The sequence below is a fragment of the Numida meleagris genome, chromosome 6, assembly GCF_002078875.1.
Source record: "Numida meleagris isolate 19003 breed g44 Domestic line chromosome 6, NumMel1.0, whole genome shotgun sequence".
Lineage (NCBI taxonomy): Eukaryota > Metazoa > Chordata > Aves > Galliformes > Numididae > Numida > Numida meleagris.
In genome coordinates, this window is record NC_034414.1 from 28,087,738 (window position 1) to 28,103,320 (window position 15,583).

Consider the following 15,583-nt stretch of genomic DNA (forward strand, 5'->3'; position numbering starts at 1 on the left):
AACGGTTGAAGTTTGAAACATAGCACAGATAAGTTGATTTTCACCTTGAAGATGCATGTTTAACTCATCTAAATGAGCGGTCAAATCCACCAAAAATGCTGAATCTGTGAGCTATTTTTCATCTTCAAGTTCTGGCACAAATTTTCCTTTTGGTTCCATAAATGAATTGATTTCATTTTGCAAATCATAAAATCTTTTTAGCATTTTACCCTGACTTAGCCACCTTCATTCAGAAAAGTAAATGATGTCCCCATAATCAGCATCCATACTTTTAAAGAACTCCTGGAACTGGCGATGATTCAGCCCCTTGGACCTTATGAAATTTATAGCTTTGATGACAATTTGCTTGATGTTATCCATTCTTAAAGCTTTTGCACATAAATTTTCTTGATGTCTCATGCAGTGATATTTCATCAAAATGAGTTGCCAGTGGTAATTGCATCATCTTCTATTAATTTTATAAGTTCCTCTTTTTTACCAACTATTGCCAGGGCACCATCAGTAGCTATACCAGACACACTGTTGACAAGGGTTAAAGTAAATTGCTTTAAAATAATTTTTACTGCTTCATACAAATCAAGAGATTTAGTTGTGTCTTTTAATAGCACCAAAGAAGCTATTTCTTCACTGACATTATATTCTTTATCAATACCTCTGATGAAAATGGCAACTTGAGCCGTATCTGTGGCATCAGTACTTTCATCTATTGCCAAGTCATAAAATTTGAAATTAGCAGCAATACTCTCCAGATTTGTTTTGCCAGAAGTTCCTATTTCTTCAGTGAGCCTGGCTGCAGTCTGGTGAGACCGATTTTAGAAAAATCTGTTTTTTATCAGGACACATTCTGTCTGCCACACTTTCCAAACATTGCTTAATAAACTCACCATTGGTAAATGGTTTTGATTTTTTTTTTTTTTGCAATCAGATTTGCTACCACATAACTAGCTTTTGTAACAGAGTCTGAGTGTTAACTTTTTTAAAAAGATTATGTTGAGATGACAGACTTCTTTTCAGTTCCACTGTTTTGTCTTTATGAAACATTCCTTGATATGCATTGAATTTGGCAGCATGTTTTTGCAGATAATGTCCTTTCAAACTGTAATCTTTGAAAGCTGACACAGTTTCCTTACAAATTAAGCGTAGTGCCATATTATTTGTCTTGACACTGCATAGTTCTCAACAAGCGGCACAAGCATGTGCCATGTGTAATACACGTGGGGTTCGATGTGACTGAGCGTGTGCAATGGGTGTGAGAGGCAAAGTCGGCCCTGCACTGCACCCTCCCCTTCCCCTGGTTCCAGCATCAGTGCCGATCACACACCAGTGGTTTGATTGTTGCCGAGTGATGGGTGCACACCTGGGGCACAGCTGCCGCCATGATGGTGCGGAGCAGGGGGCGGCTGCACTGTGAGCTGTGCCGGGCCACACGTGGCCTGTGGGCCGTGGGTTGGACATGCCTGACTTACGCTTCTGTGCGTGGCCTGAAGTGCCCCAGGTGCATTATGCAGCACAGCACAGAACCTATTGCATTCAAGCATTTTGTCTTCAGATCTACAACTACTCAGCCCTTCAGCCTCTTTTGAAAGGGGCTCATCTTGTCAGACTATCTCAGATTGTGTCTAGTATATGCCAGTAGACACAGAGTGCTCAGAGTGGAGCTTGGAGCTTCACTCTTTTGAAAGAGAAGAAATAGGAGGAAAACAGTTCACTGATAGCATTGTCCTCTGCAAGGCAAAAGACTCAGCCTCATCCATTGCTGGATGGCATTTAAACCTGTGTTTTCCAGCTGCTTTCCTGCTCAAACTAAAGCTTTACAGGGAACTTTAAGGTCTTGCTGAGAAATAAACCCTAGCTCTTAGGGTATTTAATGGAGGGAAGAGTCATGGCTTGCAGTTCTTACTCCCAGAGCTGTTTATACATTTTAACCAGGGACTCATTAGTGCAAAATGGCATGGCTTAAGATGCTGAGAGGCTCGTCTTAAGTACTAAATGAGCTGCTTCTTGATGAGCTGAAATCCTGGTGTGGATTTGACAGCTGAGCAGAAGTAGCACCCAACCTGTCAGGTCCTGTTTCTCCATCAGATTTGGCTTCAGCCCCAAATGTCTGAACTGCTGTTACCGTTTGACTCTGCAGATGCCAGCTGGGTCACTCGCAGCTCTAATGCAGTGTCCCCAGAAGCAGCTGCAGCTCCGGGAGGCATGTGTGACTGTCACAAGGTGCCACGCAGTGGAAGCTGCGCGTACATGCAGCCTGCACAGGGGCTTCTGCCTGAAGTGGGGACTGGTTTCAGGGAGCAAGCAGAAGCTTATCCCTTTCAAAAGAGAGAAACCCACTTGTTTGTCAGGCAAGAAAAAAAAACCTCTAGAATTCCAAACTCTGAGAACCTTTAACTAAGATGAGAGTTCTGTTTGTGGAAACAATGGATGGTACCAGGGTTCTGTGAGTTCATTGCTCCGGTGTGTAGTTTTCAGTTGACAATTACCTTGAAGAGCCACGGTAAGTACATTTTCCGTGGACTCATATCCAGTTGGAAAACACACATTTCCTCTTGCTTCTGTTGTTTTATTTAAGCTCAGTTGGCTTAATCCCATTGCAGCCAAGTTTATTTGATGTTTCTCAATTAGCTAAGTACTGCTGGGTGCTGTAGCTCAGTACATTTTATGGCAAAGAGCTGAAAACAGAGGAGCAGGTTGTAGTGTTAGTGGCATTCCCTCCAGTTGCTTTTTTGCTCCTGTAGAGTGTTGTGTTTTGCTGAGGAATTGTAGGCTTCACTGACAAGAGACAAGCACGACTGAGGAAAGGGAAACCACTTTGAGTTCATCATTATCCTTAAGGTCCCCAGCGTGCCCTTTTCTGCTTGATGGCCTGCTGTCCACACATCTCTCTGTCCTCCGGGAGGCTTCTCCTAGCCTCATGGATTCATTCTGGGTGAAGAAGCTCCCATAAACAAATGGCAAACATCTCAGCATTGCTTCCACATTGGGAAGGGCTATTTCAGTTGCTAGGGGATCTGCTTACAAAAGAAAACTAGATCTTAAAACTGCATTTCCATTCCAGGCAGTCTAACCATGTGCTGTTCTGTTGCTTCTGGTAATTTTCTGAAGAATCATGCTCAGTTTTTGTTTTCCTATTAATATTTGGGGGAATGTTGCTAGTAAGAGTTACAGCTGCTTGAGAACTAAACTCACATGCATGCATACATCACAAGGTTCCTGAACTGAGTCAGTTTCTACACTGGCAGTATGTTGCTTAAGTTCCTGGGGAAGAAAAAAGAGAAATGCTACAAAATCTAGAGGCAATTCTGCTGCATTTGTTGGCTTTGGCTCAGGTTCAATGTTTGACTATAAGACATTGAATATAGTTTTAAAAAGTAAGGAATATTCTTGTGAAAACAATCAGAGATATCTGGTGAGAAAATTGAATAGATTGGACAGTCTTAAATGCAGATAGAGAGAGCTGGTGTTTATTGATTCAGGCAGTAGTTCTAGCAATGGAAACCAAGGATCTGGATGGGAGAACTGCTAATGAAGGAACTAGCCACAGATTAAAAATATCAGAAATACAGATTCATATGGCTGTATCTGAGGTTAAGTAGAATGCAGCACTGTTTTGAATTGAAATAGAAGTTACATTTGAGTTGTAAGTTACAGGGTATTTAGTAAAGAATAGAAATCTATGCTTGCATGCAATCTTAGCAGCCAAATGGTTCTGCTCATTCTCTGATACCTAATGATAATGTCTTCAGTTTCACACATTGATTTTTGAACAATGTATGTCAGAATAAACAGAGTTCTGTAGTGGAATTAGCATGGTCGTGTGTTGACTGTCTTCTCCACACCTTATTGGAAATTCCACGCTGTTAGAGTTAGCTAATTTCCTTGTACTCAAGGTGACTGCTGGAGTGGTGCAGAGATTGTTCTGGCCAGACCACAATACACATGAAGGACCAGATGGCCATCAGTCCTTAGAACTATAAAGCAGGCTGGCCTGTCCTCTAGCAACTGCTCCAGTGCTGCTCCCTGACAAATCTTTTGAAATCTCTAGCAAGCTCTGCCATTCCATTGTCAATAACAGGCATCTCACCAGATAAGCTCTTTAGTGGACTAGAGACAAACACCCTCTTAGCTTTTGCAGTAATTGATATTAAGTATAGTTTTAGACAGGAAGAGGGTGGGAAAAAGAGCAAAATAATTCAGTATTTGCAGAAGATGCAGCATGGACAACCCTGGAACCATCAATCCACATAAAGTGGAATTAGTGGGGTGGAATTTCCACCCAGTCTGTCCTGTAAACTGTGCTGGAAGGAGAATTCAGGTATTATGACCACTGTACCTGCTACAGATGTTAGGCTCTAGAATGCTGGTGTGGGGTTGGCTGTACTGGCAGTATATTTACCACAGACAGCTACTTGAAGATGATAAGTTCCAGGTGCCTCTTCTGTGTCTGCTGAGAAATGGTAACATGCAAAGGAAAATTTTCCTTATTTATTCTAAGCCAGATAAAGCTACTAAAGTCTGGCACCTGTATATATTTGTGGTCAAAATCTGCAGGAGAAAGTCTACAGTATGCAGCAAGTTTTTTCACTGTGCTGAATATGATATGAAAGGAAATCAGTATTTGTGCTAGTAGAATGTAACCCACATTGGTGCCAGGATCCAGACCTAGTGAGAGGCTAGGATTGTTATGTTTGTTGCTCTCTTCCCCACTTTTAGGAAATACCTCACAAGGAGAAATTAAAGGGTAATGTGACAATAAGAAAAAGACTCTTAGATACCATAACTTGACTGACTTGATGTGTCAGCATGAGGATGAAAAGGGAGCAGAAGGAATATCTTCTCAGACATCTCCGTCTGCCTCATCAGGCTCAGCTTCTTGACTCCTCAAGGTCTGCCCAGCAACAGCCTAAATCTTTTGCAAAAATTTTGAGCCAAAGATGTTGAGGGCCATGAGCTGCTTTCCCCAGTCACTGCTCTGATGCTGATAATGGCTATGGCTGGCAGAGCTGTGTGTGCATGTTGAGAAGTCACTGTGTGCAGTCATTTGCATTTAGAGCTGTTTTTAGCTGTAGAAGATACTCCCTGCATTCAAACAGCTCTCTTCGGAGCAACGGGGAATTCACCCTGCTGAGATGATGGTGCAGATAGAGATAACACTGCCAGTACAAATTCCTTTTGGTACTATTAACTGTGTTCTTTTCTCGATTGCTCCACAGATCCTGTGTGGGAGGGAGATCCCCCGCTGGGTGAACCGCCTGGCCTACTTCAGCTCCTGCATCCCCTTCCTCCAGAGCTGCCTCCCCAAGGAGTGGCTGACCCCAGCAGCCCTGCAGAGCCACATCAGCCTTGGCTTGCACAAGGAGGAGCAAGGGGACACAACGGATGAGGAGTCTCCCTCCACTTCTGCCACCCCCTCAGCCTCAGGCACCTCGCGAACCTGTAGACACACCCGGGTCTGAGCTGTGCCCACCATGGCCTCTAGTAACATTCTCCTCTCTCTTGTGCTGTTTCTTCCTCAGTCTCCCTTTCTCACACCATGGTTTCTCTCCTCTTTTTTCATCTGACAACACAGGGGAGGGAAGACCCCTGCTACTGAGGAGGAGAAGCTTCAGACCCTTTTCAAAGGGCTGCTACTACAGTTGCTTGGCAGAATGATTGTGAACTTCAACACTGAGCTGAGGAGTGTGGCAACTATGCTGGATTCTCCTCCCAGGATCTCCATGCTCCTTGATCCACAGAGAAAGCTGCTCTCTCAGGCACGAGAGCTCACGTAGGAGCAGGGAGCGCCATACTGTGATGTTCCTCCACTAGGACAGTTTTATCTTTTTATCTCTTCTCCCACCCACTTGAGCCCAGCAGTCTCCTCTGTATTTTAGCTTGGGTTGCCACAGGGCAAATTTCCTGCCTGCACCCAGTGAAGCAGGCAGAGCCAGAACTCAACTTTCTCATGTCTTAGACCAGCAACAAGATCCACTCAGCCACATCCCTTTTGTAATTATCAGGTTTCTAACTCATGTGAAGGAAATGAAAGGTGCTGATGTTCTACAACCACCAGTTTTCACTATTCAAATTTAAGAGCTCAAATGACTGCCCTGCTCTTGAAAATAATAACAAAGAGAACCCAGAAAATGAATGTGTTACCATGGCTTTTCTTTAGGGTCAAAAAAAAAAGGATGGGGCTAGTGCTTAGAGGCAGCTACTAAGTAGGTGCAGAAATGACTGTTGACCATATTGGTGCTTTTTGGCACAAACCCCTCTCAGTTCCCCTACTTCTAGGCAGTGTTCCTGGTTACCTCTTTTTCCCTTTCCCCAGGCTTGCAAATCTGTCTCGTAGCTGACATTTGCTGGCTTTTTTATTTTTTACTTATTTATTTATTTATTTATTTATTTTGAGGGAAACGGCCCTCTGGAGCAGTAAGATGAGGGAAAGAAATCTGCTGGGAAGATCAGTACTTCCTTTAGCTTTTTCTTCTGCGCCCATAAACAAAACATGTCTCCTGAGCCACCCCTCCCCTGTCTATTGCAGAGCCAACCCAAGAAGGTAAAAAATAAGTGATGAACCTGTTTCCTTCTCCTCCCTTTCTGGAGGTGGAGAGGGAAATCTAGGGCCACATCAAGAAAGCATGGATGACCCTTCCCATGCATGGGCCACCATGGTGCCTTCTGTTGTGTGCACTGTTTCAGTGGCATGAAAAATGGGCAGGGCTGGCTCACTGGTCTCTCCAGGCAGGTTCTTGATATGAATCTGGTCCTTGGATGTATTTCTGCTCATTCTGATGGCTGACAGGAAAGCTGAGGAGGGAGAAAAGGACAGGGATGCCAACCTTTCCACTCAATTACCTCACCAAGAGTTTTATTCAGAAGATGCAAGAGAGCATCAAAGGGGAATCCCAGGCCTCTCTCCCCCTTTTAGCTCCTCTTAACCACACAAAGGAGGAAAAAAAAGAACAGGCACAGTTTTGACAGGAGGTTGCTGCTTTAGAAATGCTGTTCTCAACAGCTGCTATCAAGTCAGGACTTTCCCCTCCATCCAGAAAGAACTGTAAGTCCTTCAGAGACGTTGTTTCCTTTTACTGGTTGCAGTAAGACCTAGAGCATGCTAAGTCCAACCAGCTGTTTCTTGAGCTCAGGTATATAGAAGTGTGTGCTTTCAGCACTGAAGGTCCTGGCTATGATGTCTACACAGACAGTGCTTCACGGTTTGTTACATGTGTACACTCCTAGTGAAAAAGGAGGCTCTGGAGAGATGTACTGTATGGGAATAAAACTCATGGGACGGTCCACTCCACTACTTCCTGGAGTGATGCGTGTTTGGGCAATGAGCCTTTTACAATGTGTCTCCCATTTTCATCTTCTGAACAAATTGCTGCAAGTTCTGTACCGAACTAAAGTTATGCTCCTTATTAACCTTGGCTACTCACAGCCAATACTGCATTGTAAGCAGTTCTACAGCTCCTGGTATCCAATCGAGCACTAGTCTGAATTACCCTGGCTTGTTCTGGGATGTTTAATAAGATTTCCATCCTGTTCTCTGTTCTGCTGCCCAGAAACATTACACAATGTTGCACGCTCCTTTCACCTGCAGTCATCGTCATAGTAGCCTAAACCAGCAATGCAAGCTCCATTCGTCTGAAGTTCCCAGGGTGCCTGCCAATAGCCAGCAGCACAGTATGTGCAGTGAATTTTAAAATCACTTTGTAGGTCCTTCTCTGGAGGTGAGAAAAGGCTTTCCCAGAGCTTTTGTGTAGACCAGGGAAACTGCAGTTGGAAATGTCTCATTCCTGATGTGACAAAAGCCAGCCAACCAGCACCCTCAGGTTTCCATTCTGCACCTGAGCTCCAGATAACACATCATTACACATTTAGGAGAGAACTATGGCTCCAGTGGCACATTTCACAAGGAAAACCCTCTCACAGTGTTTCACAAGGTAAAATGTTTAACTGGCTGTATTGTAACACAGAGAAGAAAGCTGAACTCAGCCTTCTTGGAGACATGGATAAGTGCTTGAAGTATTGGGAGTAACACTTGGGGTGAACTGTTGGTGTCATAAAAACTAGATGTTTATCTACTTTTATGTTTGTCAGTCTTTTATGTAGGGGTCATAACAAGGAGGCATGCAACCTCTGTTGTAAGTCGAAATGAGAATATATTCCACTCTTCAGAAAGGTTTTTCCTCACCCCTCTCTGTTCAAGGTGATTGACCAACAATGACAAGAACAAAGGGACACTGTGGAAATAAAATATATATTGATGATAGCTTTATCTCTGTAATTTAACAGCATTTTAGATTATTAAAAATGAAAACATTTTTAAAGTCTAATTTACTGCTCATCTCTGGCACAGCGTGCTTGATTTAGGCACTCTTCTTATCCTTCTGAACACAAAATTATTGTTATTATCATGTAATTATATAGAATTTGCATTTAGTTTCATATTTGTTTTCTTTTACTCTTTTGGACAGTAACATTATAGGAAAATTTCAGGTACCAGCAGTTATCAGGGAAAACAAAAGAACAGCTTATAACTCTTGACCAGAGCACTCAGTAGCACCAGCGCAGCCTCTTAACCCAAGACTTGTTGGGCCCTTTTAGAAGTTGGAATGTGAGGGCACCAACTCTGCATGTGAGCATCAGCAGCGGTGAATTATTTCTCTAACAGGTTGCTAATAGCACTCAGGTGAGGTGAGGTAAGGTTAGCATAATGCTGGAGTTACAAGTCAAACTGTTTCTAGGGAAAGTTACAGCAAGAGGAATGAGGTAAGTAATAACCTATCTTTGTAGCACTTCTGTGTCTATAATAGCAGCTGACTTGGTTTTGGGAGGTTAATCCCAGGAGTGCTCAGTGATGACTTCATCCCACCCTCAATGCAGCTCAGACATGGGCTTCACTCCCAGATGAAAGCTGGCCTTTCTGGAATTCAGGTGTTTGAGTGAAAAGTAGAACCCATTACATTGCTACCAAGAATAAATAACTACTGTTTCTAAATCTTGGAGGAGTTTATCTGTGCAGCCAGCTTTGTTTTGAAAGGACATATGAGTTTCTGGGGTGCAATGTGATTAGGATAACGGATAATAATGTGGAAAAACTGACAGTATTATAGTGGTAGTCACTTCCTTAGGAAAGAAACTGGAAGATGTAGCTAGAGACCAGACTTTGGGGACTGCTTTAATCAGTGAGCTTTGATGGAAGGTCAAAATCACAGAGAAAGCCCTCAGGAAAGATGTCTGTTCACCTGCAGAAGCTATTGGGGGCTGCAGGCACACCTTACCAGTGATGAGCTGACTGTCTTTTGTTGTAAGTGAAGATTCAGCTGGCTACGCAGCAGTTATCCACCAACTGAATATTAACAATGCCTACATGTTGCCCTGGGGAGGGCAGAAGCTGCGTGTTTCTTTCCAGCAATGATCCCAGTGGTTATGCAGCCTTGCCCTCCCTTCCTGCCCTGCTGGGTGTCCCAGCTGTAGAAGCTCTCGGCCCCTCAGTGCCTCTTGCTTTCCCCAAATGTCCCTGACCTCAGTTCGGCCACAGTTTTTTTTCTCCACAATCTTTTGCTTTCTCATTTCTGTGGCTTCAAAGTTGTCTCTCGTGAAGGCAAAGTCCCTCCTCCTTCCCGCGAATGCATCCAAAGGGAACTAACTATATCTCAGCAGGATAACTCAGGGCCAAGTGTGGGTCGCTGCAGTTTCGCAGGTGGCACTTTGATCTCACCGTGACCACCACGCTGCAGTAACTCTGAATGGTCGCTGTGCTGGAATACAGAGCGAACCGCCACTCACGAGCGCGAGACCTTAATAGAACGACACGATACATTTATACAACACTAGGCAATGGGCGCCCCGCTCCTCGAGCAGGCCTCAGCATCGCGCCGGCCCGGCGGAGCACAGCGGAACCCTGTGTCTCGGCTGCAGCGGCGGACGGAGCGGTGCGGCAGCGGCCCGGCGCCGGAAATGGCAGGAGCGGGCGGCCCCATGGAGCGGCTCCGCAGGCTGTGGCGGGGCCGCACGATGACCTTCGGTGTGCCGCTGCTGGTGAGCGGGGCGGGGGCTAAGGCACAGGGGGTGTGCGGGAGGGCGGGGAAAGGTGCTGCGCCGTTAAATTAGAGACACTTAGAAGCGACGAGCTGTTGGAGAAAAAGGTGGCCGTAGCTTTCCGGTAGTGAGTGCATCCTATTTGGTAGGGTCCGTGGTGCGGCGGGCGGGGAGCTGCAGCTGGGGCCGACGTGTCGCCTTTGATGAAGCGTTGCAGGAAGCACGGCGCAGATGTGCTGCCTCTCGTTTCCGTTCTTACTGGGTCAAAAAAAAAATGCCATAATACATACGAGCGACCAGTCTTCCAAACGGAGAAGGTACCTTGGGGGGTCCTGCAGAGTACACGTGGGTCATAATATCGGGAGCAAAAAAGGAAACGTGGTTTTGAGAGACAGAAAGTTGCAGAGTGAAGAGGCGGAACAGGACTCCTCTGGTCTGCGCCGAGCCCTCAGCAGGACAAATTTATCAGCTCCTGTAGAGGTGGCGATGGCAAATTCTGGAAGATTCGGAGAAGTGTGGCATACAAGATGCAGCAGGCGTTCTGCTGCCGGGGGTTATGTGAAGGGATCCAGTCAGCTTGTTTGGAGAAGTTCCGCACGGCTCTTGAAATGTTGAAGGTGGTGAACGCTTTTCGTGGCTTGTGAAGGAAGTACTGAAGTACACGTGCTTCAGGCCGGAGGCTGAAGCAGAAGGGTCTCTTTCTTAGGAGGGAAAGTTTGTGGTACTTTTTAGGAAGGGATTAAGCAAGCAGCTGCCAGCAATGGCGCGTTCTCAGTTCTGTGCCAGGCCATGGCAGCCCTTCTGGCCTTTCTGGTGCTTTTGCACGACTTCCCATTGGTCACAGCAGAAGTTTCTTGAGGCCTTATTTATTTATTTATTTATTTATTTATTTATTTATTTATTTATTTATTTATTTATTTATTTATTTGTCTTTTCGCTCTTTAATTTCATTCCGCTTTCCTTACTGCAGAGATCCTTCCTCTGGAGTCAGTGTTAAGCGGAGGAACATTCTGCTTTCTTTCTTTCTGGGGTTTCATGTCTCCCCTGCCTTAAAATTATTTTCTCCTGTGAATATTTTAGCGTGCTGCTGCCCAAGGGCTTCCTAACGAGGAAGGAAAAGGACAAGTCATGCGGCTTGTGACGGTTCCCCAGCTGAACGCTGAACTCTGAAAGCACCTCTGGAGCTGAACACAATTTTGCTAAAAGATCAATTGCAGCAGTAGAGGCACTGAACGCGTGCCCAGAACCAGAGGAGCATGCCTTTTGTGAGCACCAAGTTCTGCTAAGTTTGGTGATAATACTGACATGTGAGGTCGTGTTAGATTCTTGCATGCTGTACATTTTTTCACTAGACAAAACTTTATTCTTCAGTACTGCCAGACTTCTCACCAACACTGTATTTTTTAAACTTTAACTGTTATCATTTAAATGAATTTTGTGTCTTGCCTCTGTGCACTGCATATTTGAATGAAAGGCCCCTGTAGCACTCTTTAAAAAGACTCCAAGGTTAAAGAGATGATAACTCAGAGACAGGTTAGGCTCTCACTATACATGTGCATGCACAAATGTATATTAAAAACATTTCTTCTTTTTAGTGCAAATTATCATCTTGATCCTTTTTTTGTCCCCTTGTATTCATTTGGAAGTTGTTAGAATATTTTCTCCTGGAAGGGATTTTCTTGTCTGATCCTTAAAACCTCAAACTGACAGCTGCTTTGCCAGGAAGATGCGACAGTCGCAGTGTTTGGTCACACTTTTTCCAAAGGTGATAGTGTTCCTTTGTGAGTGCCAACGAGTCTGGAGGGGACGGGATTTAGTCCTGCAGGAAGCCCTAGCTGTGAGTGATTTCTTTAATTCTGCGAACTTGTCTCTTGTTCCGCGTGGCGTGAAAGGGAGTGCATGCGGAGAGAGCGATGTCACCTGGTGTGGGATGTTGGCACGGCTCGTGTGCCGCCGGCTGGGCGGCCTGAGGGCCACGGTGAAGGTGGTGACAGCTGTGTGGGCGCCAGGCTGACTGCACAGATGTAGCTCTGAAGTTCACTGTGAAGATGAAGGGCTGTGCTGTGGTGACTTAAGTGTCTTTGCCAGCTGCTTTGGCATCTCTTTCCTATCATGGTGATGTAAAAATCTCTCCTTATCGCACGAAGCCTACCGTACACAAGCATTTTCAGGATACTTGGTTCTGTCCTGGGAGAGTTTCATCACTGCTTTAAAAAACATGGTAAAAACCATTAACTTGCCCGCTCACAGCGCTTTCCAAATCTTGTATTTGTTTCTGCCTTTGACTGATTCCAGACAAGGGTCTTTCGTACTATCTAAGGTGCAAAAGCCATGTGCAGCTGTGGTTGTCACAGGGGAAAAATGAAATTCTCAGTGTCTTCACAGGCAGGAGGCACAATCTGTGCCTCGTTTGGGGATTTCTGTTTCACACTTATTTAAGTATATTGCTCTGTATATGGGGTGTTTCACGTTTCAAGCTTGTAGCACATCACAAAGTCCTTCATATCTGTAGGTGTGGATTTCCATGTCTTTCCTGTTTTTTTTGCTTTCTTCCTTTTCCTTCATCATGTAACGACTGCGCATGCGCAAGCACTTTCCTTGTGGGTCTCTTCCTCTCTCTGGATCTTTGATGTTTCAAGTGCTGCATGTAGTGTTGCCGAAAGAGAAGATGAGGGTAGCCTGGAACTGTGAAAGATCTTTTTTTCTGTGAATAAATGTTTTCCTAAAATGTATTTCCACTAGTGTTCATGTGCGCAGACTGTCCTGCATTGCCATCTGTGTTGCTGCCTTGAGCAGTGCAGGTTTTCTTTGATAGACACTTAGTTCCAGATGTCAGAGGAGGAGAAGGGCGGTGTCCAGCAGTGCTGCAGCCACTTGGTCATCTCCCAGGGGACCCATGGAGAACCCCAGTGGTGTCTCAGGCCATGCAATGAACCACTGGTCTCCCATCCTTATTGACCTACTCCAAAAACCCCAGTTCCAAGCCATCAGGATGTGGATTTCTGTGTCTGTGGTCACTAGTGAAGTCCAACTCATCTGGAAGCTGTGGCTGATGCTCTCTCTGTAAAAATGGTTATAATGGTTATCCTCTGATAGCATATGGAAAAGGATTACTGCAATTGACTTTTTTAATTCTAGATATGTCAGTGCTATTGTTAACATCATTCACATCGCTCAAGGTGGCGATGGGGGAATGCAGGATTGGGGAATTGCAGGATTTTCATTAACATCCATTACTTCGTGAAGCTTTACATGAGACGTGACATATGCAGAACTGTCAGCTTGTACATTTCTGAGCTCACCTTTTGAATCAGTGCCTTCAACTTTTCTTTTTGATTCTTAATATTTGAGGACTATTTTCCAGATAAGCATTTAGACAAACAAGTAGGCTCTCCTTTCTACTTTTTGAACCTGGGAGTGCCCGGAATGGTAATTTCAAGAAGGAATCCAAATCTTTGCTTTTAGGAGCTTCTGGAGAAGGAGGAGGTGGTATCCAGCAGCTGCAGCTTGGCCACCATGGAAAACCTGGTTTTCAGACAGCTGCAGCTGCTGAGTGAAGTTCTCGGGTCATCTGAGCAGCCCGAGCCATCAATGTGTGTAATGCAAAGTGACAGGGCTGTGGCTGAAAATGCCCTTTTTTGCTAATTGCTCACACTGAGGAACATATGGCTTGCTGTCTCTTCTGCATTGTTCTTAGGTTGGTTTCTACTTAATGCGTTCGCCATGCTTTCCAACCTGTTATGAAATGGACATTTGAATAAACAATTTTTTTTTTTTTCTGCCTAAGACAGAGAATAGTAGCATTGCAAGTGACAAACTGGGAGAGCTGGGGCTGTGCAGCCTGGAGAAGAGAAGGCTCTCGGGAGACCTGAGAACAGCCTTTTAGTATCTAAAGGGGGGCTGTAATAAAGAAGGGGACAGACTCTTTAGCAGAGTCTGTTGTGATAGGACAAGGGGAAATGATTTCAAACTAAAGAAGGGAGATTTAGATTGAGTATAAGGAAGAAGATTTTTACAGTAAGGGCAGTGAGGCACTGGCACAAGTTGCCCGGAGAGGTGGTGGATGCCCTGTTCCTGGAGACACTCGAGGTCAGGCTGGAAGGGCTCTGAGCACCTGACTGAGCTGAAGGTGCCCCTGTTCACTGCAGGGGATTTGGGTTCGGTGGCCTTTAAGATCCCTTCCAACTCAAATGATTCTATGATTCTAAGTGTATGGACTTTTTTTACTGTACTGCGGCCTGTAGCCACCTGCATTTGCAACAGTCAGGGTGACTGCTTGAACGTACTCTACCTTGAGATGATTAATATGGTACTTGGGCCAAGTGTGATACTCTTCGCGGAGTTCCGTGTTGTGTGGCACTGTGCAGGTCCGCACTGCCTGCTGGTTGTGACTGCCTCTGGTTTGTGGTAGGAACTGCCCCAGGTGTGCATGCAGCCATCTATGGGAGTGTTTAATCTGTTTCTGGATGTAGCGCCATTCGTGAGCTCTAACATACATGGTAAGTCAGTGCACTCCCTTACTTGATTATGCTCTTGAATCAAATTAAGGGATTTGTATTTTTGTTTTTTTTATTTTTGTTTTTCCTCTGATCTGAGCTGGCAATGATTCCCATTGGTTGCGGACAAGAAGAAAGGCAGACCCAGTTCTGCTCCCGCTGGGTGCAGGGTGAGGTCTCAGTCAGTTTCTGAGAGGATTCTGCTCTGGTTCTCTCTTAGCAGCCCGCACAGCACTGGCAAACATCTTCTGTGTGTGGGAGCTGGCAGAGGAGGGCGCTTCAGGCTCGGCTGATTTCCCTGGCAGCGTGAAGTGCTGCTTTTTTGAGGGAACAAATGGGAGACTTCAGTCCCCTGGGCTGCCAAATTGCTGTCTTTCACCAGCCATGCTCTGCATACGTGACAGTTATTTAAAAAGGAAACCCCAAAACCCTTCTGACTGTGATTACTGCAAACTAAAATAAAATCATTCATGGCTGTTCTAGTTTTGAAGCTCACAATGAATAGCTAGTGGGTTTTGGAGCAGCAGTCTTGAAGAAAAGGCTGGAAATTATCACATTCCTTCACCAGCGATATTTATCATAACTTTTTCCTGCTTTCTTTACACCGTAATCTGTGTTGGCAGCACTAATTAGTGTGATTTGATTCATGTAGGGCTCTGTGACGAATGTAATGTACCTTAGTGATCTGCCTTTCACAGTGCTGTAGCGGGGGTGAGTCTCTCTAGCAACAGGGATGCTTATAACCCTGCCAATTGCTGCTGCCGGAGAGATTGTTTCCTGTTATTGTTTCAGCCCAAGAGACTGAAAATGGCTCCAAAAAAGTAGGGGTCTGCTCTTAACTACATTCTTGTGCTATTATGGGTTCTTGGTGAACATCTAGCTGTAGTTTGTGACAAACACGAGCGTTACCCATCCTAAGATGCAGTTCAAGTGATCAGGCTGATGCCATCCATAACTAATTGCATAACATACTTCCCAACAGAGAAGTGAACAAATAGATTTTTAAAAAGAATTAAAGAGAATTTTATGTCATTTTTTTACGTAAGACATTTATTGAGGTT

General features: G+C 44.8%; 2 protein-coding genes across 5 annotated transcripts in view; both read left to right on the plus strand.

Annotated features, from left to right (window-relative positions):
• The window catches only part of LOC110401750 (desumoylating isopeptidase 2-like), a 57,774-nt gene extending 49,468 nt beyond the window's left edge, over positions 1-8,306 (plus strand). For both annotated transcript variants that reach the window (XM_021403175.1, XM_021403176.1), the window contains one exon: positions 5,214-8,306. In XM_021403175.1, the coding sequence (XP_021258850.1) occupies positions 5,214-5,456 (243 nt within the window). In that variant the 3' untranslated portion in view covers positions 5,457-8,306. The remainder of the gene's footprint in view (positions 1-5,213) is intronic.
• The window catches only part of LOC110401751 (cytochrome c oxidase assembly protein COX16 homolog, mitochondrial), a 38,073-nt gene continuing 31,854 nt past the window's right edge, over positions 9,365-15,583 (plus strand). Inside the window, exon 1 of one of the 3 annotated variants that reach the window (XM_021403178.1) lies at positions 9,365-10,026. In XM_021403178.1, coding sequence (XP_021258853.1) covers positions 9,826-10,026 — 201 coding nt within the window. In that variant the 5' untranslated portion in view covers positions 9,365-9,825. Of the gene's footprint in view, positions 10,027-10,139; positions 10,344-15,583 lie in introns of those variants that run through there. The other 2 variants (XM_021403177.1, XM_021403179.1) reach the window with 2 other exon arrangements.